This window comes from Chionomys nivalis, chromosome 8 (assembly GCF_950005125.1).
Source record: "Chionomys nivalis chromosome 8, mChiNiv1.1, whole genome shotgun sequence".
Taxonomy (NCBI): Eukaryota; Metazoa; Chordata; class Mammalia; order Rodentia; family Cricetidae; genus Chionomys; species Chionomys nivalis.
In genome coordinates this window covers 96,054,808-96,078,605 of record NC_080093.1, presented here as the reverse complement: position 1 = coordinate 96,078,605, position 23,798 = coordinate 96,054,808, and the positions used below count along the sequence as shown (strand labels likewise).

General features: G+C 40.7%; 1 protein-coding gene across 3 annotated transcripts in view; it reads left to right on the top strand.

Annotated features, from left to right (window-relative positions):
- Fchsd2 (FCH and double SH3 domains 2) overlaps positions 1 to 23,798 on the top strand; it is a 223,338-nt gene that overhangs the window by 146,187 nt on the left and 53,353 nt on the right. For all 3 annotated transcript variants that reach the window (XM_057778547.1, XM_057778548.1, XM_057778549.1), the window contains one exon: positions 17,760 to 17,882. In XM_057778547.1, coding sequence (XP_057634530.1) covers positions 17,760 to 17,882 — 123 coding nt within the window. The remainder of the gene's footprint in view (positions 1 to 17,759; positions 17,883 to 23,798) is intronic.

Below are 23,798 nucleotides of genomic sequence, written 5' to 3'. Positions count from 1 at the left end.
ACCTTCGTTGTCTGTTGTCTTTATCACTCTCCACCTTACCATTTGCTACCACTCCCCTTATCGCAAAGCATTTTTCTTTTTCTTTCTTTCCTTCTTTCTTTTTTCTTTCTTTCTTTTCTTTCTTTCTTTCTTTCTTTCTTTCTTTTTACTTCACTAGTGTCTTTTATTTCTGGCAGCTCTTTCTCACTCACTAATGTAATTGGAATAAAAAATGAATAATATGAGATGGCATAATATTTTATGACAAAATAAAAATCAATATCCTCTCTAACTTTTTTAAAAAATATATTTTCCATTTGCTCATCAAAAAGAAAATTTTGAAGTACAGAAAAAAAAACATAAAATCAAAATAAATCCCACTCTACAGAAGTACAATAACCATTGTCACCGTGGTGAACCCTTTCTTTCTAGATGTGTATTTCGTATATTATTTCAAAAGTAATATCACTTTTCTTTTTGTCATAAGTACTCTGGGTTATTTCTGATTTAGCATTCTTGAAAATGCCATTTTAAGTCAGGGATGATGTTGCACAATTGTAATCACAGCACTCTAGTAGCAGAACGGGGGGATTGCTGTAAATTCAAGGCCAGCATGGTCTACATAGCCAGTTCCAGACTAGCCATGGCTACACAAGACCCTGTCTCCAAAGACACTTTGAGTATGTTTTGTTGATAACCACAATTTTCTTTTGTAAGTTTGTGGTGAAGACCCTTTTCTAGGAATCTTATACAGGATGCAGTCTAGGAATGTTGATCAGGTTCATTTTCTCTGCCGGTTAAAAAGTTAAAAAGACAGGAAAAATCTGAAGTGCAGGAAGTGCAGCATAGAAACCGTAAGCAGTGCAGACAGAATCATCGGTTGAAAAGGCATGACCATGACCTGCAGGACTTTGTTCTTTCCCCCCATGTAGGTCCTGGGATTGCACACGGTGGTCATCAGGCTTGATGGGAAGCCCCTTTCCCCACTGGGCCATCTCTAGTCTATATTTCACATTTCCGTAGGTGAAAACTACATCTAACATGATCGGTTGATGAAAGGCTGCATCAGGTAGTTCGCTACAGCCAATCATCATACCCCATTCCTTCTCAGCATGACATACAACAAGTCACTTTTAAACCATAGCCTTTCATTTTGTTGTTGTTGGTGGTGGTTGTGGTGGTGTTCATGTCTGTGTACCACTTGAGTGCCCCCAGTACCTGCAGAAGCCAGAAGAGGACATTGGATTTCCTAGAATAAGAGTTATAGATAGTTGTTAGCTACCATGTGGATATTGGGAAGCTAACCTGAGTCCTCTGGTTCAATTATTAAATACTTGCGTTCTTTTAGATATTATTTTTAAAAACATGGAAGATACAGTGACAGGGTTTCTGTGTGTAGACCTGGCTGTCCTAGAGCTCACTATGTAGATCAAGCTGCCTCACATGTCCCACCAACCCTGGCATGACTTATTTAATTAAGTTATCTACCGTACCATCATCTGTGTACCACTCACTGAGGATATAGTAATGAACAAGGCTCATGTAGGGATCGATAGCTTTAATATTGACTGGTTTTTGATCACCACACACTGTGCTTTCCATTGCATATGTTGCTTACTCTCATTTTAAAATATTTGATCAGCATGTTTTATAAACAACCATGTTTCTGACCAAGCCTGTTAATATCAACTAAATAGTAACATGCTTTATAAAGGGCCTTTTAGGATGGAAAATATGATATATTTTGTGATAAGTATAAGCACACAGATCCACTTAAATACTGTTGAGGGGTTTTGTCTTTGTGGACTCTTAGTAATGCATTAAAGTCTAAGGCTGCTTCCTACTTGTGGCAGAGCTTACTTGTCTTGATTTTATGAAATTAGAGCCAACAATTATGTGTCATAAATGCTTTTTAGTGTGGACATGCCTGCCTTTTCTAGACAAAGGCTAAATACTGGAAGCTCTCGGGGCCTTGCAAGCAGCCCACAGGTGTTCTCAAAGAGCTCCTGGAACTATCCTGTTTGCTTACGGAAGAGCCACCATGCAGTCTTACTGTTTTTCTAAAAAGGAGGAAATTTCCTCCAAGATACTGAAACTTAACAGAGATACTTAAGTGCTTCTTATGAGTCAACTTTTAGTATCTGAGTAAGTCTCCAAACCCATCAGAAGAAATAAAGTGATAATTGTAGATACCTTAAACTTTAAGAAAGTCAAATTTAATAATTTTAAGACCATTTCTTAGAAAGCTGCTGAAACATAAGCTGATGACGGAGCAGGGGAGGAATGGATCTTAGTTTCTTGACCCTTCTTCTCAATGTCTTTTTTTCTCCCTTACGTACAAGTTAATTTTTATTTCGCCGTGAAATTTACATAAATCTTTTTTTTCCTTTAAAAATAATACCAATCAAAATTCCCACTTCCTCCCCTCCTCCCACTCCCCTCCTGCTCTCCCCCACTCCCCTCCAGTCCTAAGAGAGGGCAAGGCACCCTGACCTGTGGGAAGTCCAAGGCCCTCCCACTCCATCCAGGCTCAGGAAGGTATGCATCCAAAGAGAATAGGATCCCAAAAAGCCAGTACATGCAGTAGAGACAAATCCCAGTGCCTTTGTCATTGACCCCTCAGTCTGCTCCAACTGTCAACCACATTCAGAGGGACCAGTCTGATCCCGTGCTTGTTCATTCCCAGTCCAGTTGGAGTTGTTGAGCTCCCATTAGCACAGGCACACTGTCTCAGCAGGTGAACCCCTCATGGTCCTGACTTCCTTGCTCATATTCTCCCTTCTTCTGCTCTTCAACTGGACCTTGGGAGCTCAGTCCAGTGCTTCGATGTGGGCCTCTGTCTCTGTCTCCATCCTTCATTCATATCACCGATGAAGATTCTATGGTGATATTCAAGATAGTTATCAGTTAAATGTCTTTAAAAAAAATAAAAAGCTTAAATATTGTTTGGCTCAGCAGAAGTTTTGTTGGAATTGACTTCAGTGTAGATTTGTGTTTATACTAAGGAAAGCTTAATTCTTTTTTCACAGACTCTTTCTACTTGAAAGACTCACTATTCTGAATAACTATCAAAAAAATATAATTTGGCTACAGTATTGCCATTTGAAAATTCCCTACATTATTAGTTCAGTAGCTCAGAGTCAGGTTTTTGTTTTCAGTTTTTCAGGATAGGGTTTCTCTGTGTAGCCCTGGCTGTCCTGGGTAGCTTTGTAGATCAGACTGGCTTCAAACTCACAGATCTGTTTCCCCCAGCCTTCCAAGTGCTGGGATCAAAAGCATATGCCAGCACTGCCCGACCAGAGTCTTTATTAAGTATAAAGAGCAAAAACTTTTGTGACTCAAAGATTATTGTATTTTTAAAGAAGTGGGAAGAAAACAAAGTTGTAAAAGAAATAGACTATTTCCTTTCCATCAGTGTCTCATGTCTTAAGAAATTTGTTTTAATTCTTCCCTAGTATGTCAATGTAAAGAACTTTTATATTACCAATATCTGTAATACTGCTTCATGAACACAGCTTTATATTTTTCATGCTAAATAATTTCTGATATTTTAGTACCTTAGTGTCAAAAATACATATAAAATACAGCATTTGAAAGATCCCCGGTGGGGACCTTCCCTCAAGTGGAGACCCCTGGACCCAAAGACCAGGCCGAGACCACGGGTCGGATGCAAACTGCAAGAGGTTTATTAGGTAGACACAGGTACCTGCGGGCGGCAAAGTCTTTCGGAGGACTTGCGCGCCTGCAGACTGGGAGGAGGTCTTTTTATAGGAAAGAGGGCAGCAAAAGCAAGTTTTACAGAAGCAGAAGCGTGGTTATCAGAATGAGGCGGGGGGGGGGGGCATGAATGGTTTTTCCTCTCCCAGCATGGATGTATGGCAGCAGACATCCTGCTCTTATCTTATAGATATCTTACTTCGCAGTCATCCTGCTTTGTAGATGTCCTATCTTATAGATATCCTGTTTTCCTCTCACGAGAGCAGGCTAGCTGATGATCCTGAGAATCTTTCAAGCAAACAGGACGTTCTCCCGGGAGCATGCTAGCTGCAGGTTCTGAGGAGGGGGTCTGTAGGGTCTTTCACATTTAGATAATACAAGCAAAAGATGAATATGAAAATTTTCTGATCAAATTAAAATGTCAGGAATTCTTGTTTATATCAGTTCTCTGTGTTAGGTTCATCTGCTTCAGACATTTGCAAATCTGAACTGCTGCCTAGAAGTAGTTCTCAACCAGGCCTCTGTAAAGTGTGCTTCCAAATACGCAGCTGTGTCCATGGTGTCACTTCCTTGGGGATTGGGACCACTGCTCAGAAAGCGCTCTTCTTTGCTACTGGGGTGGTTATTAAACAGAAATCTGTAATTTAAATGTTCAGGTTTTAACAAAAAGGTTTTGAGACATGAAAAGAAGCATGAATGGGTGGCCCATACACAGGAGAAAAGGAGTCACTAAAGTATGTTGGGCCAGTGAGATTGCTCAGTGGGCAAGGGCCCTTGCAACCATATAATGAGAGAGCCAACTCCTATAACTTGTTTATTGACCTTCATATGTATATTATAGCATTGCACACAATAAATAAATAAATAAATAAATAAATAAATAAATAAATAAAGTGAGGATTTTTTAACTTAAAAAAAAAAATTGTTGCCAGGCAGTGGGATGCACACTGTAAATTGGAACCAGACTGGTTTACAGGGTAAGTTCCAAAACAAACAACAGCAACAAAAGGAAAGAAGGAAGTCTCCAGTATGGCAGTGGTGGCACACACCTTTAATCACAGTACTGGAAGGCAGAGGTAAGTGGATCTTTGTGAGTTCCAGACTAGCCTGGTCTACAGAGTAAATTCTAAGACAACCAGGACTACACAAAGAAACCCTATTTTGAAAAACCAAAACATCAATAAAAATGTCTCCAAGCAACTTTATTCCTGAAGCTACTAGACGCAGATTTTAAATGGCCTATTTTAACATATTCAAAGAACTAAAAAGAACCATGTCTAAACAATTGAAGGAAAATATAAAATCGAGTCTTACAAAAAAGAAATAAAATTATCAATAAAGAGAATTTTTTTTCAAGACAAGGTTTCTCTGTAGCTTTGGAGCATGTCCTGGAACTAGCTCTTGTAGACCAGTCTGGCCTTAAACTCACAGAGATCCACCTGCCTCTGAGTACTGGGATTGAAGGCGTGGGCAACCACTGCCCGGCTCAAAGAGATAGAAATTATTAAAGAGAAATTTTAAAGTTAAAAAATGAAATAACTGTGCTAGAGTCTAGTCTAGTGTAGAGCACTTGTCTAACATCTTAAGGTCATAAGTTGAGTCCCTCAGTGTAATGGTAAAGGTAAAATGCTGCAGGTCCCTGAGTGGCCACAGCAGGCAGCAGGTCATGAGACTGTGCCATGGATCCCCAAAGTGGTGGCGGGCAGCAGGAGCAGCCAGTCCCAGGCAGGGACAGTGCAGTTCCCTGAGTGACTGCAGCGGCCACAAGGGAAAGTGAGTCCCAGGCAGGGAGCCGAGTAGTGGATGAGAGACCCCGATGGGGCACCGAGTCCCACAAGGAGAGACAGACAGATGGGCATGCCAGAAGAGCACGCTGGAGGTCTCCAAAGGCAGCTGGTTCCAGGGAGGGAGCCACACAGCAGGTGAGAAACAGAGATATGGATAGGCACGCCATGCAGAGTGAGATTGGATATTTATTTAGTGGGTTATGGAAAGGGAAGGGGAGAAGAGCAGAGAGATAGAGAAGTAGAGGAAGGGAATACCTAAATGAGGTGCATGGTGGCAGAAATCAGTTGCCTCTTGCTAGCCTCGCCGACTGCCAGGCGGGGGCGGGGGGGCGAGGGAGGGGGAGAGGGAGCCACAGCAGCACCTACCTCTCTGGGAGAGAGAGAGAGAGAGAGAGAGAGAGACAGAAAAAGGGAGGGACTCAGACTGGAAGCTGGGTAGGATTTGAGAGGTAGAGTCAAGAGAATTAAGAGTTCAAATCCATGGCTAGGCCTGATGGTGCATACCCTTGATCTCAGCACTTAGGAAGCAGAACAAGTTGGATCTCTAAGTTTGAGACTAGCCTCATCTACATAGTAAGTGCTAAGACAGCCAGAGAGATTCTGTCTCAAAAAAAGGAAAAAGGAAAAAAATTCAAGTCCAGCCTCAGTTGCATTCCAAGTTCAAAACCAGCCTTGACTACATGAAACATGTTTCAAAAAACAAATGGAAAAGAAATCAGTACATAAAGCAATAATTATAAAGTATTGTGATGTTTTATAATACAAAGATATGTTTTGCACAGCAGTAATTGCCAGAGAGGGGAGAAAGTGGAGCAGTGCAGGAGCAGAGTTACTATTATGCTGTATTAATCTAAACCAAATTGCTTTGAAATAAAATGCTCCTTGTAGCCTCCAGACACATCACAAACATTTCTAAAAAACATTGGGAAAGAAATAATGTAAATAAAATGGCACATAAAAATACCTTTCTTTTTTGGTTTCTTGAGACAGGGTTTCTCTGGGTAACCCTCCCTATTCTAGAACTCACTCTGTAGACCAGGCTGGCCTCAAACTCACAGAGATCTACCCGTCTCTGCCTCCTGAGTGCTGGTAGAAATATCTCTTAACAGACTCCGTGAGGAGCTATTATTTCATTTTTTACTAGAATGATAATGCTAGGAAGTGGTGGGACTGGGATGCAGTTAGAGACTTGCTCTTGGCTCATGCGGTGGCATCCTGCAACCTAAGTCTTCCAGGACTGCAGCGCGCTCACAAGCAGATGACAGACTTCTGTTCGTGCCAGTAGGTACTTCTTGATTGAATGCCACAGAATTAGGGGCTGGAGAGATGGTTCAGTGGTTAAGAGCACTGGCTGCTCTTCCAAAGGACCTGGTTTCAGTTCCCAGCACCCACATGGCAGCTCACAGCTGTCTGTAGTTCCCGTTCTAGGGGATCCGACATCCTCATACAGAGTATATATAGGCAAAACACAAGTGCACATTAAATAAATAAATAAACCTTTTTTAAAAAAAAAGCAGGATTAGACTTTTTCCTTGCTACACTTTGTAATTCAGACAAAAATATCTTGTTTACTTCCTCTTACAGAACCTAAAGTAACTCAGAACTTTTAAGTAAAATGGCCAAGTATAAAACTAGATAAGGTGTTCCTAATTTTACTTATTATCAATTGACAAATTGAGTCATGGGTTAAGATATTTACACTTAAGAAATGCAACCTGGCATTTGGCCTTGGTTCCTTTAGATTTATTAAACAACAACAAAAAAAGTTGCTTTTTTTTTTTTTTTTTTTTTTACTGGTACAATTTGAGATTTCTGAAAAGGGTAAACAAAAGTAAGTTGGCAAGCAGTATCTTATTCCATAATCAGCAGAGAAGTGAAGGATTTCGTGATTTAACTTTAAGACAGCTCACCTTTATCGTCTTGATGTTTGTGTTAGGAATATTTCTTAGAACAAGCTTCTCCACTGATACAAATAATTCCAATTAGACAAAATAAAAGACACCCATGTTTAATGCAGCGCTCCCGGGTGGCCCCAGGAAAGTGAGGACAGGGGAGACCATGAGAAACCCAGAAGACCACATGTTCATTCTCTGGGGGCGGTTTAAATAGCCTATGGGAGTGGTCTTGACCCTCCCTGGGGAGGGGTCACCGTTTGGTGGGCTTTCTTGACCCTCCCTGGGGAGGAGTCACTGTTTGGTGGGCTTTCTTGACCCTCCCTGGGGATTGGTCACCGTTTGGTGGGCTTTCTTGACCCTCCCTGGGGAGTGGTCACCGTTTGGTGGGCTTTCTTGATGCTCCCTGGGGTTTTCTTGGAGGTGGAGTTTGGACTAAGGCAACTGAGGAGGGGGAGGGGGGGCTTGAAATGGAGTTCCTGCCCAGTATTCCAAAGATGGATGCCATGGCCTGGGATGATGTTTCCTTGTCTTTCACCCAGTACTGTTTTAGAAATGCCCACTGTTCTCAGAGAGAGGAAAGTTTGTTTTTTTAGCTATGTGGAGGAAGATCTCAGCATAATGCTGAGTATAGAATCTGACCTTCCTGCATCTAAATAAGGATGCCACTGTTGAAAGTTCTCTCTTGAGGGGAAATTACATCAAATGCTTAGAAAAATGACATGGTATTTTTCTCCTAATTCCTGATTCATCATGATTCCTCTTTGAGCAAGTTCCAGGAAATTTATATGAGTAGGCATATATATGAATCTATATCTGAGAAGGGTACCCTGGAATTCCAAGTTTCTGAGTTTGCCTTTAGGACATGTGTCCCCCACCCCCTTTTCCATTTTTCCATCTTATTTTGAATGCTTGTCCTTATTGTTAGGAAAAAAATCCTAAGACAAGCCGCTCTGCCAGCACAAAACAATCCAATTAGGTCAGATTAAACCGAATTAAAATGCCCATGTTTTATTAAGTGCAACGCTCTCGGGGTGGCCAAGAGCATGGCAGGGGAGACAAGGAGCACATGCAAACCTGAGACGAGGTGTTCCTCCTCTGGGAGCCCACTTAAATACCCTGTGGCATGCTGGGATTTGGAGTCCAGAGCAATGCAACTCCCAGGCCAGGGGGCTGGGATGGATTTCAGGGGCTAGGGTGATACTCCCAACTTAACACTTATGAACTTGAATCCCATACTCAATGGATTTTAGAGATCGTGCAGATAGGATGAGTAAAGAAGCCAGGAAGACTATGTAGAAAAACATTTTCATTTAGTCCATAGCTTACTGCAAAGAAACAGGTGCTTAAAGGTATTCAAATTCATTTTGCTGTTGTTTTACATCTGTTGAACCATTCAAATGTGCTGATTGAAGGCCCTGTGGTTTCTCAATTTAGGTATTTCAGAATTCTTTTGCTAAATGCTTATAGCAAGGGCCTGAAGAGTTGGTTCAACAGTTAAGAACACTTGTTGATCTTGGAGAAGACCTGGGATCAATTCCCAGCACCCACATGGTGGCTCACAACTGTCTGCAATTTCAATCCTAGGAGTTCTAGCACCCTCTTCTGACCTCCATGTGCACTGGGAATGCACCTGGTACACATGCATACATAGAGCCTAAACAATCATACACATAAAACAATTTTAAAAGGCTTTAGTCATTTGTATTAAATAATAGGCTTTCTGTAACATGATAATAGATTCCTCTGCAGACACAGTAAGCTAGATCAAGCCGAATTAAAAAAGCAAAAGAACAGATTTAGCCAGGCGGTGGTGGAGCATGCCTTTAATCCTAGCAATTGGGAGGCAGAGGCAGGTGAGTTCGAGGCCAGCCTGGTCTACAGAGCTAGTTCCAGGATAAGCTCCAAAGCTACAAAAGAAGAGATTTATTCTAGCAAAGCAACTCCCAGGTGAGCCGTCAAGTCTCAGAGATTGGGGAGAGCGGGGATGGAGAAGTCACAGAGCTGAACTAAAGCAGAGACCTTATATGCTCTGTAGGAGAGGGGTGATGCTGTGTCTGCCACAAGATGGGTTTGTACCCAAGTATTATCAAAATCTGACCAATTTTGACGGAGTCTTAGGCTGCTGGCAACTTCAGTGGACTAGCTGCCAAGAATGCGGAAGTGGGCTTTTTGGCTCCTTTTCTTTGTTAGAGATTCTCTGAGAGGGCCGGATTTGGAGAGATAGAAATGGGGCTTTGTGTGTCAAGCAGGAATGATTCTTCTATCATGTATCATTTAAATAACTCTTTCTTTAAGGGGGATGGAGTGATAACACAGCAGTTTAGAGTACATGCTGCTCATGCAGAGGACACTGATTTCTCAGCACACACTTTAGGCTGCTTACGATTTCCTGCTTCAAGGGAGGGATTTGATACTTCTAGTCTCCATGAGCACCCACAGATATTGTAATGATTTCAGCCACATATGGCTGATTCTTCTGGGTTCTGGAGCCATGCATGTGCTGGAGGTGCCTGCGTGACCTACATGCACACATGTGTGGTTAAGTCCACTATGACTCAGCTAAGCCTTTGCACATGCATGATTATGTCCACTATGACTCAGCTAAGCCCTTGTGCACATGCATGAGCCCATCTTCTGCGTCATCTGCGTATGACGTAGTCATGCCAACCCCTTGTGCACATGCACTAGGCAGCTTTTAAAAAGCTGGATGCACCATCTTTCTCTGTACTGATTCCCCAGGCCTGTACGCACCCCCTCTAATAAACTCCTAAGTGGGTTTGTTGCGTGTTCCGTGTTTCCTTCTTGATCACACCAGGTAATTTCATTGGTGCCATGACCAATGTAATGGATTAATTTAAAAAGCTATAGGTTCCCAGCTGCTGCAGCGGCAGAAACACTGTAGGTCCCCAGTGGTGGCTGTGGACCATGTGGCAGCAGACAGCAAACAGCGGGTCCTGAGAGCAGCCAGTCCCAGGCAGGGACGGTGCAGTTCCGAGTGGCTGCAGCAGACTACAAGGAGGGACAGACACACCACAGAGACCACGCTGCAGGTGTCTGAAGGCAGCTGGTCCCAGGCAGGGAGACATGTGGCAGCGGGCGAGAGACAGAGACATGGATAGGCTCACCATGCAGAGTGAGGTTGGATATTTATTCAGTGGGTTATGGAAGGGAAGAGGGAGAAGGAGAGATGAGGAGGAGAGAGAGAGGAAGGGAGGAAGGGAGAGGGAGGGAGAGAGGAAGGAAGGGAAAGGGGGAGAAACAAGGGGGAGGGGGAGAAGTGGGGAGAATGGAGCGAGGCAGAAGCAGCCTCTTCAAGGGAGAGATGGAAAAGGAAGGAACTCAGGCTGGAAGCTGAAGATCAGCCTGCCTCAGCAGACTTGGGGGGGGGGCGTTGGGGTGAGTGGGCTTGGCTTGTCCCTTAAAGAGACAGGACAGACCATTACATATATAAATAAATAACAGAAAATAAATCTTAAAAATAGTTCTTACTTTAAATTTATAAGAAACATATATATCAGCCAGGCGATGGTGGCGCACACCTTTAATCCCAACACTTGGGAGGCAGAGGCAGGCGGATCTCTGTGAGTTCGAGACCAGCCTGGTCTACAAGAGCTAGTTCCAGGACAGGCTCCAAAGCCACAGAGAACCCTATCTCAAAAAAAAAAAAAAAGAAAGAAAGAAAGAAACATATATATCATTTGGATTTACTGGATTGAGTCTGAAATAAAAATTGTTTATAATAAAAAGAAGAATCCCTGAGTGTGTGAAATCCTGAGTGAATGTGTGCTGACATGGGCACAGCTATGCCAAGGCCTCCAAGGCCTTCGACCCATGGAAAATTGGCAAAGCCATTATTACTATATGGAGCAGGCTCAAGAGGATGGCAAAACTTTCCTCCAGAGTCTTGATTTCAAATGACTATAGTGTATGCAGAAACCAGCAACAAGCTTCCTCCTCACAGTTGTTTATAGCCCAAGCCTGCTGCCCACAGAACCTCTTACCAAGACTAGCTAACCTCCCCCTTCCTCCCCCTAAGAAACATGCTGTGGTTCTGAGTTGCCCACAGTAGCAAGTACCTCACCTGCCCCCAGCTTTTCTGTGTGTGTCTGTGTGTCTGTCCTTTCTTCATTCCCTCACCATCCCTAGTCAGGGTTCAAGGACCCAAGACATGAGGGTCTCAGCAATCTACTGTAAGGCTTTTGATCTGTTTAGTTGAAGAGAAACAAAAATATAGGAAAGCAAAGTACTTACACAATCAATTATCTATGCAAATCAATGTATTTCTTTTTTAAGATTTATTTATTTATTAAGTATACAGTGTTCTGCCTGCAGGGATACCTGCAGGCCAGAAGGCACCAGATTTCATTACAGATGGTTGTGAGCCACCATGTGTTTGCTGGGAATTGAACTCAGGACCTTTAGAGGAGCAGGCAGTGCTCTTAACCACTAAGTCATCTTTCCAGCCCAAGGTATTTCTTATAATGTAACAAAAAGACACAGTTTAGAAAGTGGCTGATATGAACTACAGTTATTATTTTGTTATGTCTTATTTCGTGCACATACTGTTGTGTGATGTTTTGTTTGAGTTCTGACAAATAAAGCTTGCCTGGAGGTCAGAGGGCAGAGCTAGCCACTAGTTAACCATAGAAGCTGGGCGGTGGTGGCTCATAGTTTTAATCCCAGAAGTCCAAGAGAGTAAGTGATACAGTGGGCCAGACACAGGATCTAAGCCTTTTTGGCGTGAGGAAGGACACAGGGAGCAACTGGTAGCTGCTCCTCTGGTTTTCTGATCTCCAAGTCTTTACCCTGATATCAGACTCCTGGTTTTTATTGACAAGACTGATTAGGATCATGCTTCAACACACAAACTTTTTTAAGTTTGGAAACTATTATACAGTGTGTAAATGCTATTGCTTCTCTTGCTAATGTTAATATCATCAGGCTTTTAAGTCACGGTGTCAGTGTGGATTTAGCCATGTTTTTAAACCTGTGACTTCTGATCCAGTACATTGTTTCTCAAACAGATATTTGTGAAATGGTGTCAATAGGTCAGGCTCCATACTTGACACCCAAGATTCAATGCTAAACAGGCTGACATAGCCCCTCCTATTCATAGGGCTCAAGAATCAAAGAAAAGATAGGCAGTTGTCATAAACTATAGATTATTCCATGAGATAAAATGACAAGAAGCAGAGAGAAACATCTAGAGTTCATAGCAATCAAGAGAAGTTCTTACAGATGAGTAATGAACAAGACAGGGAAGAGTGGACAGAGAAAAGGCATGTTTGGGAGCTTGGAGGCAAAGAGAAGTGCTTGTAGAGTCAGAAAATGCACAGGTTAGGGAAACTGTCAGTGAAGGGGGTGAAGGGCAGACTTGGGCCATCTAGAACGTGCAGTTGATGGTAAAGTTTAAAACAAACAAAACTGTCTCCTGAGTATAATGCATCGCTAATGAACAGTGTTGAACAGTCATATAAAGTACACAATTCAGAAATATCCTCCTGGCTACAGTGCGAAATGTGTTGGCAGGGCCAGGCATGGTAACATACCTTTAATCTAAGTATTCCAGAGACAGAGACAGGCAAATCTCTGAGTTCGGGGCCAGCCTAGCCTTCATAGTGAGAGTCACGCCAGCCAGGGCTACATAATAAGATCTTGCAAAAAGAAAAAAGGAAGAAAAGACAGAAACGACTGGATATAAGAAATCGTTGGGAAAAGCCAGGTAAGAAATAACAGAAGTACTTTGGAGGCTAGTAATGTAGCTTTTGTGTTAAAGCGTGTGCTTTACATGTGTGAAGTGCAAAAGTTTGATACCTAACACTGCTAAAATTAATTAAAGGCTTTGATTTCTATTCCTTTCTTTTCTTCCCTGCTTCCTGGTACTCATACTCATATAGCTAGCACAGTGTCTAAGTACAGTTGATACTCAGTAGCAAGATCATTCAGAGTACATGGGAATTTCGTTTGCCTTAAAATGCATGCTTTGTTTATGTACCTATATTATCGTGTGCTGTACATAAGTAGAATGTTTTGGGTAGTTTCTTGCAAATAAGATTATTACTTCTAAGTTTAAACCTTCATATTGGAAGCTATGTGTCTCTTTTTAAAACAAATTCATGAAAATCATGATTTAAGGTAGAAATGTTTATTCCAACTCCACACGCCCCAGCATCTGATGAAGATTGTATGTAAGGCATTTGCAGTGCCAGGGTTTCTAGTACTCAGTGTTGCCTTCTAGTGGTGAAAAATGGATGACTTAGCATTATTGTTAATAACAATAATAGTAATAATAGTAAAGTTTTATTTTTCCAAATGTACAGTTGATTGAACTTGTTCATGCCTTTTCACCAGAAGCTGGGCCATCTTCTCCCTTTGTGTTTCTGGTGTAAATTACTTCGGCTCTGCTTTGAAGCCAGTTTGATAAGTCCTTTCCTAAGTAGCTCTGGAAGGGGAACCATGAATCTTCTCTCAGACGCCACAGTGGAGTAATAGCTTACAGTTGTGAACTTCCTTACAAAGTTTGTTGTATGGAGCAATCTAGTCAAACAGGACTAGATTGTTGAACTTGTCCTGAACTTTGCCTTTGGATTATTTCTTCCTTTCAGCCTTGCCACCGGACCTATCTACTGAGTTTTTGTCTATTTTGGCCAACTGTCTGGCATCTTTCTGGTCATCCTTGGGTGGCCCTAGTAGAGCTCGGAGAGCAGTGATGATTACTCAAGATTCAGCATTGCCGCTCATTGCTTTGGGAGCAGGTTGTTTTGTGTGTGTGTGTGTGTGTGTGTGTGTGTGGTGTTGTTGTTGTGTCAATTTTATATTTTTAGTATAATACTTTTGCTTGATGTAGTAGCTAAGTACAAAATACAGAAAGAACTAACTATAAAACTTCTATAGAAGATTCTTATAAATAACACTAACATATAAGGAATAAAGAAAAAACAGCAATGTTAGATGATATCAAAATTTACCTCTGGTTGTCCTGAAATTCACTCTGTAGCCCAGGCTGGCCTCGAACTCAGAGATCTGCCTGCCTCTACCTGGGATTAAAGGTGTTTGCCACCACTGCCTGGCTTAAAAATTTATCTTTCTCTCCTGAGTAAATTGGGAGCATGGAGACCTTGGGGGAGAATTGAAGGGAGAAGGGGAAAGGCAGGGAGGGGACCAGAGAAAAATGTAGAGCTCAATAAATATCAATAAAATATATATATATACATACATACATACATACATACATACATACATACATACATACATACAAGCCCAGTCTACAGAGAAACCCTGTCAGGGGTGGTGGGAAATGGGAAATGCAAGCCCATTGTAATTATGGTTCTGAAGCCAAGGAAGGGACAACACCTGGTATGACAATGACAGTGGCCCATGTTTGTGTGTACCTGAACCAGCTCTGCATGGTGACATAAGCCTGGGATCCCAGGACTCTGTAAGCAGAGGCAGGAGGGTGAGTTTGAGACCAATCTGGGCCATACAGCCCACCCTGTCTCTGAAAAAGAAGGGGGGGGGGGAATCCCTGTATTCCGTGCACACAAACATCCATGGTGAAATGGCAGGTGTGGGGTCTGCTTCCAGATAGAGTGGGGAAGCGGCAGCTGATAAGCCATGACCACTGACAGCCGCAAGGGAGGGATGGATAGGCAGAAATCACATCTTTAGACACTCTGCTTTCATGTTTGTAAAATTACTTCACAGTAGAAACTTTTTAAAAATCATGTTATATTTCCTACAATAACAATTCATAATGCTAAAAAAAGAAAAAAGAAAAGAAACATTTTTAGCCATACTGGCAGCCCAGTCTCTTGAACTGTAAAGAATAAACCCAGTCGTGTTGACAGAGAAAAAAACATATCTTTTGCCGGGCGGTGGTGGTGCACGCCTTTAGTCCCAGCACTTGGGAGGCAGAGGCAGGCGGATCTCTGAGTTTGAGGCCAACCTCATCTACAAGAGCTAATTCCGGGACAGCCAGGGCTACACAGAGAAACCCTGTCTCAAAAAAACCAAACATATATCTTTCAAAAAGATGCTTGAGAAAGTAAAAAGGCAGCCCACAAAATGAGAGGAAGTATTTCTAAACTAAATAGCTTGCAAAACTTTAGTATCTACAATATATAAAGAATTCTTGCACTTTGAAAGCAGAAAGACACCCCGACTGAAAAATATGAGCCAGAGACTAGAGATGTAACTCAGTTGATAGAGTACTTGGCCAACATGCAAAAACTCTGGGTTCAATGCCCATTACTGCATAAACCAGGTGGAAGCAGAAGTATCAGAAGCTGAGGTTGGGCCAGTGAGATTGTTCAGTGAGTAGAGGCACTTGTTTGCAGTCCTGACAACCTGAATTTGATCCCCAGACCCTACAACTTAGCAGGAAAAAAAAAAAAAAAAAAAAAAACAATTGTCTTCTGACTATCATACATAAACCATGCCACATGGTATGTCTCCTCTCTTTAGAAAAATAAGTAAATAAATAAATGGTTTGCTGAAAGTATAAGATCATTTCCAACAATCGATTGCACAACAATTTCAAGTGGCACTACAGGAGACCTTGTCTCAAAAAAAAAAAAAAAAAAGAAAAGAAAAAGAAAAGTCAAAGTTTTAAGTAGATAGTTCTCCAAAGAAAATAGATCAATATCTAGTAAAACACGCAAGGACACGCAGCATCACTGGTGATAGAGTCATGATGATGCACCGTCTCTAGAATGCCTGTCATGATGATGCACCATCTCTAGAATGCCTGTAATGATCTAAAACACAGAACAAGGGGACTGAAGAGATGGCCTGGGTTCAGTTCCTAGCGCCTGCCTGATGACTAGCAACCATCCGTAACTACAGTCTAAGATGGTCTAACATTCTCTTCTGATGGCCATGAATACTGCACAGGTGTGAGGTACAGACATACATTCAGGCAAACACTCATGCACATAAAATAATAAAATCTCAACAACAACACCAATAAAAAACACAAAGCAAAACACACACCAAAAAAAATGGTGGCAAGGGTGTAGAAAAATTAGAATCTTCATGTATTGCTGGTGGATAAGGGACAGCACTTTGGAAAACAAAGTTGCCATATGGCCAAAGAAGATTCTTCTCCTGTGTGTATCCTTAGAGAACTAGAAGCAGCTATCAAAGCTAAATAAAGGTTAAAGTGAAACTCCAAAACAAAATTTATTTGGAAGTAATAAAAATAATATTGAAATCTAGAACACTTGTATGAATATCTAGGATACTAAGGAAAAGTTGGTAGTTTTTGTTGGGATAAGAAAATATACTTAAGCCATTATTTTAAAAAAGCACATTGACACTCTGAGAGAACTGGCTAGCTCTGACTGGAAAATACTATGTGTAGTAAGAGGAGTGGGCTGCGTTCTGCCTGAAATAACCACAAAGAAATTGTATTAATTTAGTTACTGCCTGGCCCATTCTATCTAGCCTCTTCTTGGCCAACTCTCACATCCTGATCTAACCCATTTCCATTAATCTGTGTATCACCACGAGGTCGTGGCTTACCAGAAAAGGTTCAGTGTCTCTGACCTGGCGACTTCATGGCGGCTCTCCCTGTCTGCCTTCCTCCTCCCAATATTCAGTTCTGTCTTCTCACCTAAGTTCTACCCTATCAAAAGGCCAAGGCAGTTTCTTTATTTAACCAATGAAAGCAACACAAATCCAGAAGGACCTCCTACACCAACTGTGCAGAGCCACAGAGCTGCATCCCGGTTCTGTCAGTTGATGAGAAGAGAAAGGTGCAGACGTAAAAGATAAGGCTGCTGTTTTGATGGTGGAATGGCAGGAAAGTTCTTGAAATGGTTGTTGGGGCCTGAGTGTTTCTCTTTGGCCTCTCTGTTTTAGATGCATATAACAGGGATGATTATGTGGATAATCAAACAAAATGTGCATAAACGTTCATAACATTTTGTTTTCTCTCAGATTGCTTCGTAGCAGATATATACAAAATTCTAATCCTACCAATAATGGATGAGAAAAATGGAGGAGATTAATAATTATTTTGTATCTTTTCCAGGCTCTGTGTCTGGATTCTTTCTTTTGAGTAGTCCATGTAAAATTCCTCACCTCATTGTCATGAAGTAGCTACAGAGTAAGATAACCAAAGATCAGAATGCAGATATTTTTGTTTCCAAAGTATTCTATTTTTTAATAAGCTTTACCAATATTAGTTTCCCTTTGCTGGTTGCTGTTCATTAAAGATTCAACACTTCACTAGTAACTGTTCCCATATTCTTAGGTAATAGTCTGTGTCTTTTGTCGGTGTATTAATAGATTTTTAAATTGGATATTCCTACTTTTCTTATAGACAAAGGAATTATGTGTCAAAACTCTTATCATAATTTTTGTCTGTCCTCTTGTTTAGGCTCTCGATGGAAATGTGTATGACCACCTCAAGGATTATTTAATAGCCTTCAGCCGGACCGAGCTAGAAACTTGCCAAGCTATACAGAACACATTCCAGTTTTTACTAGAAAACTCAAGCAAGGTAATGTGTTTATAATGCAGTGGGTAATATTGCCTTTTTAGAATGCAGAGTTTTTCCATACATTCAAAGTGAAGATACCAGTTATAGCTGAAGGTTTTAAAGGATGTATTTCTGGGGAAAAAAGTCTCCTTAAGAAAGTGGGGAAATGTTCTGATCACCTTCCGGATGGATGGAGGAGAAACTGTTGTCGCGACCGTGGAGAAAGGGGAGGTGGAGTAGCAGGCTGTGTGCAGTGCCTTTCAGACAAATCAGTGAAAACCTGATCTGTTCACACAAACTTCAACCATTTGAGAGAACAAGGTCGTGTATCAAGGCAGAGGGTAAGGGTATACAAAGGGAATATAGCATCGTAGATTTAAAAACAAATTCTATAATACCTTGGAGTTTGTTTTTAACAAATTAAAAAATATTTATTTATGTATATGACTGCTCTGTCTTCCTGTAGGTCTGCATGATAGAAGAGGGCATCAGATCCCATTTCAGATGGTTCTGGGCCCCATGTAGTTGCTGGGAACTGAACTTAGAACCTCTGGAAGAGCAGCGAGTGCTCTTAATCACTGAGCCACCTCTTCATGCCTAAACTCACTTGCTTTTTCTTTTTCTTTTCTTTTCTGTGGGGTGGGGGTGGAAGGGTAGAGGTAGTTGAAGACAGGGATTCTCTGTGTAGCCTTGACTGTCCTGGAAATCACACTGTAAAGAAAGCTGGCCTCAAACTCACAGAAATCCTCCTGCCTCTGCTTCCTGGGTGCTGGGATTAAAGGTGTGTGCCACCATGCCCAGCTCTAAACTCACTTTCTCTTTGCTATCATTTTTTGATAATGACCTTTGCATTTAAAATATTGGCAGTAGTGGTGCACACCTTTAATCCTAGCACTCAGGAGTTCAAGGCCAGCCTGGTCCGCAGAATGAGTTCCAGACAGCCTCCAAAGCTACTACAGAGAAACCCTGTCTCGAAAAACTAAAACAAACAAACAAATTGATCTGTTAACTTTGCTGACACGCCACACTGGATATGTCGAATATACACACTCAAAAGAAATGTTTTTTTTCCTCAAAATTAGATAAATTATGTTTCTTTTTAACAATAGTATCTCCTTTAGCAGATAAAATGTTCCTGTAATTGTTACTTTCTGGAAGGTGCATTATGATGATTTCCTGACTGTACATTTTAAAATATATACTTTCTACTACCTGGATCTACTCCTTTAAAAGATCTAGCTCAATTCTTTTGTTTTTTTATTATTTATTTATTCATTTATTTTGTCAAGGAGAATGGGAACTGGCTAATGTATTTAGAAACTGTTTAGGAACTAGGGTATCCATCTTCACGAGATGGAGTTCAAAGACAGGCATGAGAAGGGCACTCAGACTCTTTATCCTGAACACCTCCTAGTAGAAGTGTTCTTGTTTCAGAGCACCTGAGCTCCTGACTTTAGGAGTAGAAGCATTAAAAGAGAGCTGAGAGAGGGCTCAGCAGGTAGAGCACTTGTTGCCCTTGCAAAGGGTTCAGGTTCAGATTCCAGCACCCACATGGTGGCTTACTATTAACCAACGGTAACTCTAGGTCTAAGGGATCTAACACCACCTCTGACATAGTACAGACAACACAGCCACATGAAATCATATAAACTAATCTTCTTTAAAAACTTAAGGAAAAGCTTTTAAGATGCTAAGTTGGTATCAAATATAAACATTGTTAGTGTTATACTTTTGACATCTTGTCCTATGTCTGTCCCTACCCAGAACCCAATAACAGATGTAAAAACATTGATGTGTAGAAAAAAGAGTGGCTGAACGGATGGATTACACTTTTAAAAGAAAAAAAAGTAAAATAGTGATTGTGGAGTTATGGTAATAAGTATACAGGTGTTCTTTGTGACATCTTTTTATATTTTATTCATTAATTTATTTATTTTTGAGAGAGGGTCTCACTATGTAGTCCTGACTGCCATGGGACTTACTGTATAGACCAGGCTGGCCTTGAACTCACAGAGATCCTCCTAAAGTGCTGGGATTAAAGGTGTGCCCCACCACACCTGGCCAGTTCTTTTTATTTTAATGTAAGTGTTTGAAATCATGAGAATATTGGAGAAAAATGTCTACAAAAGCTTGTTGATTTTGTTCTTTCTGCATAGCAATGGTTTTTGACCACTGGGAAAAAATATGTTTAGTAGTCAGTTCATGTTTTCTGAAATTTTTTTTCTCAGTTTTGATTGTTTTTCCAGTGTGTTTTAGCAGCTTTCATTTTCCTATATAGGTGTTCATTTATCAGCTCTGGTGGCACATCTCTTTAAGAACTTATCTATCTCTGTCACCTTCTCCCTTGTTATTTCTGTTTACACTTTATTTTTTTATGAAGTCAGTTTTGTTAATTTTGCCAAAAATATGTTTTGTTCTGTTTTTCAGTGTTCTGTTTCATCAATTATTACCTTTCTCCAAAGTATTTCTTCCTTTTTTGTTTTTGTTTTTCCAGACAGGGTTTCTCTGTGTAACAGCCTTAACTGTCCTGTAACTCACTCTGTAGACCAGGCTGGCCTTGAACTCAGAGATCCGCCTGCCTCTGCCTCCCAGGTGCTGGAATTAAAGGCAAGTGCTAATCCCCCATCCCCAGCTAAAAGTATTTCTTTCTATATTCCTTTGTGTTCTTGAAATGCTTATGTTTCTTGTTTTTAAATAACTAAACACACACTCCTACTACAATCTGTAACATGAAATGTGAAGGGCTTTTATTCTTTTTTTTTTTTTTTTTTTTTTTTTTTTTTGGTTTTTCGAGACAGGGTTTCTCTGTGGCTTTGGAGCCTGTCCTGGAACTAGCTCTGTAGACCAGGCTGGTCTCGAACTCACAGAGATCCGCCTGCCTCTGCCTCCCGAGTGCTGGGATTAAAGGTGTGCGCCACCACCGCCCGGCAGGGCTTTTATTCTTATTTCTACATTGCCCCCTCATTAGTCCATAAATTATTTAGAAGTGAATTTTGCATTTAAGTTTAAGTGGAGGGCTGGAGAGGTGGCTCAGTGGTTAAGAGCACTGCCTGCTCTTCTCAAGGTCCTGAGTTCAATTCCCAGCAACCACACGGTGGCTCACAACCACCTGTAATGAGATCTGGTGCCCTTTTCTGGCCTAAAGGCATGCTTGCGGGCAGAATACTGTATACACAATAAATAAATCTTTAAAAAAAGAAGTTTAAGTGGCAAGATAATGTTTTTCACTCCCAACTTTACTAGAGACTATAATCTATTTTTATTCTAATTTAAAGTTATTTGTCATAATTTTTTGAAACTTCTTTTTTAAAGAAACTGTTAAGTTAGATACACTATTTTTAGTTTATAAAACATGTAGGCATGAAAACCAGCTAATACTATGCATGTATTTGATTTTCTAGGCATTTTAGTGTCTGTTACATTTTGAATCGCATGTTTGTTTTATGGAAAGGAAGATAGACTGAGTCTGACAGTGTGTGTCTCTGTCTTCCCCCTCCCCCCACAAACACACACACACACAACACTCCTATTACTGTAGTGTTACTCTACTGTAATATATTATCTCTCTATCTTATTTTATTGAAAACATATTAAGAATTTATGAAATACTCAGGAGACAAAGAGATAAACTTTTATTTTCTGCCTTCACTCATGAGAGTCTCTCTGTCCCTGAGGGTGAGGCATAAATGAGATGCTATTATGTCAAGACCAAACTGATGAATATGAATGATGTAGCTGGGAGATTGCCCTGTTACTGCAAGTGAGAGGAATTCACACCTACGAGTTTTATGCCATGTGCTTTTCTGTTACAAAAGTTCATTGTGTTGCAGAGATTCTATCCAAATGGAAAGTTTGAAAATCTATAAACTTTTTTATTCTATACTTTTATTACTTTGTTTGGGTCAAAATCTCTTTTTTTGCTTGCTTATAACATAACAGTCCTAATGATGTTGTAAGGGTAATTCATGCAGACAGTACATCCTGTAAATCTTAACGCGCTCTCTATAGCTTTCATCCTCTGAATGAAAACAGCTGGTCCTAGGAACTTGTATTAAATTTTAATTATTTATGAAGCTTGCTCTTCTCCTTAATGTTTTATGAAAAGCTTTATATATGTAACTGAAGCAGATGTTGTCATAGATATTTTCTTTAGGATATAGTAGCTCCAAAAGCAAATCGACTGTTCTCTATAATATGTTTCCGCGTGCTTGTTTTCTGCCTGCAAAGGATACCGCTACCAATTACTGATGTAGCTCTTTGAACAGTTCATAACTTGAAAATTTCAAGCCGGGCGGTCGTGGCACATGCCTTTAATCCCAGCACTCTGGAGACAAAGGCAGGCGGATCTCTATAAGTTTGAGACCAGCCTGGTCTACAAGAGCTAGTAGTTCCAGGACAGGCTCCAAAAACACAGAGAAACCCTGTCTCAAAAGAAAAAAAAAAAAAGAAAGAAAGAAAGAAAAATACTGCTGAATGGAAATGGTATGATCAATGTAAAAACTACTAAAAAAAAAAGTAACCCAGATAAGAAAGCAGTTCTACAAAGTTATTCTAGAAACAAGACCAAAACCTAATAGCCAGTTGTGTGTCTATACTCTTACCAGTGAATGATCTGAAAATAAAGTTAAATCAAATCCAACTACATTAGTATCCAAAGAATAAAATACCCGATAATAAATTAACCGAAGGGCTGGAGAGATGGCTCAGTGGTTAAGAGCATTGCCTGCTCTTCCAAAGTTTAACTCCCAGCAACCACATGGTGGCTCACAACCATCTGCAATGAGATCTGGTGCCCTCTTCTGGCCTGCAGGCATACACACAGACAGAACATTGTATACATAATGAATAAATAAAAAAATATTTAAGAAAATAATTAACCGAAGACTTACATACAGAAAATTTTAAAATACTGTAAAATAAGATCTAAATAAATATAAATAATAAATGTTCATTGATTAGAAGATTTCATATAGCTGACTTTATAGTATTACCCAAATATTTCATACAATCCCTATCAAAACTCCAGTAGCTTTTGTTTATAGGATTGGAAAAGACAATCCTCAGATTTATATGGAACTGTGAGGAAACCCTAACTAGCTAAATAGTTAAAAGGAAAAGCAAAATTGAACTACTCACAGTTCCAGCTTATGAAGCTTAATATAAAGTCACAGAAATCAAGACAGTGGTATGGACATTAGGAGAGACAGAAGTGACCAGTGAAATAAAGCTTGAATCTTGAACTAAAACTGTACTTACATGGGCAACTGATTTCAGCAGAGGTACCCTGACTATTGAGTGGGAAGGATATACTTTTCAGAAAAGGCACTGAGATGCGTGTATAACCATATGCAAAAGAGCAGAGCTGCATCCTGCCCAGTTTTTAATGATCTCTAATATACAGCAAATCAAAGTTGAGGAAAGGGCAAGCAGTGCGGACAAGTAGACTCAGCTGTGTTCACTAAGTACTGCTTGCTCTTAGCCTTTCCCACGGTATATTGTAGTAGATGGGTTGTTTAGAAAATGAGGGACTAGGGCGATGATTCAGTGGTCAGGAGCAAGTAGTGGTGTTGGACCTGAGTCCCCAGCACCCCCCTCAGGCTGCCACTCCAGCTCTAGAGTGTCTGACTCCTTTTAGCCTCTGTGGGCATCTGCATTCACAGGTACACAAACCCATACACAGACATGTACGATTACACATAATTAAAATAAATTGTTGGTTGTTTTAAAGAAAATAAACCGAGGGTCTAGAGAGAGCCAGTTAAGAGCACTGGCTGCTCTTCCAGAGGTCCTAAGTTCAATTCCCAGCAACCACATGGTGGCTTACAACCATCTATAATGAGATCTGGCGCCCTCTTCTGGCCTGGAGTCATACATGCAGACAGAACACTGTATTCATAATAAATAAATCTAAGGAAGGAAGGAAAAAAGGAAAGGAGC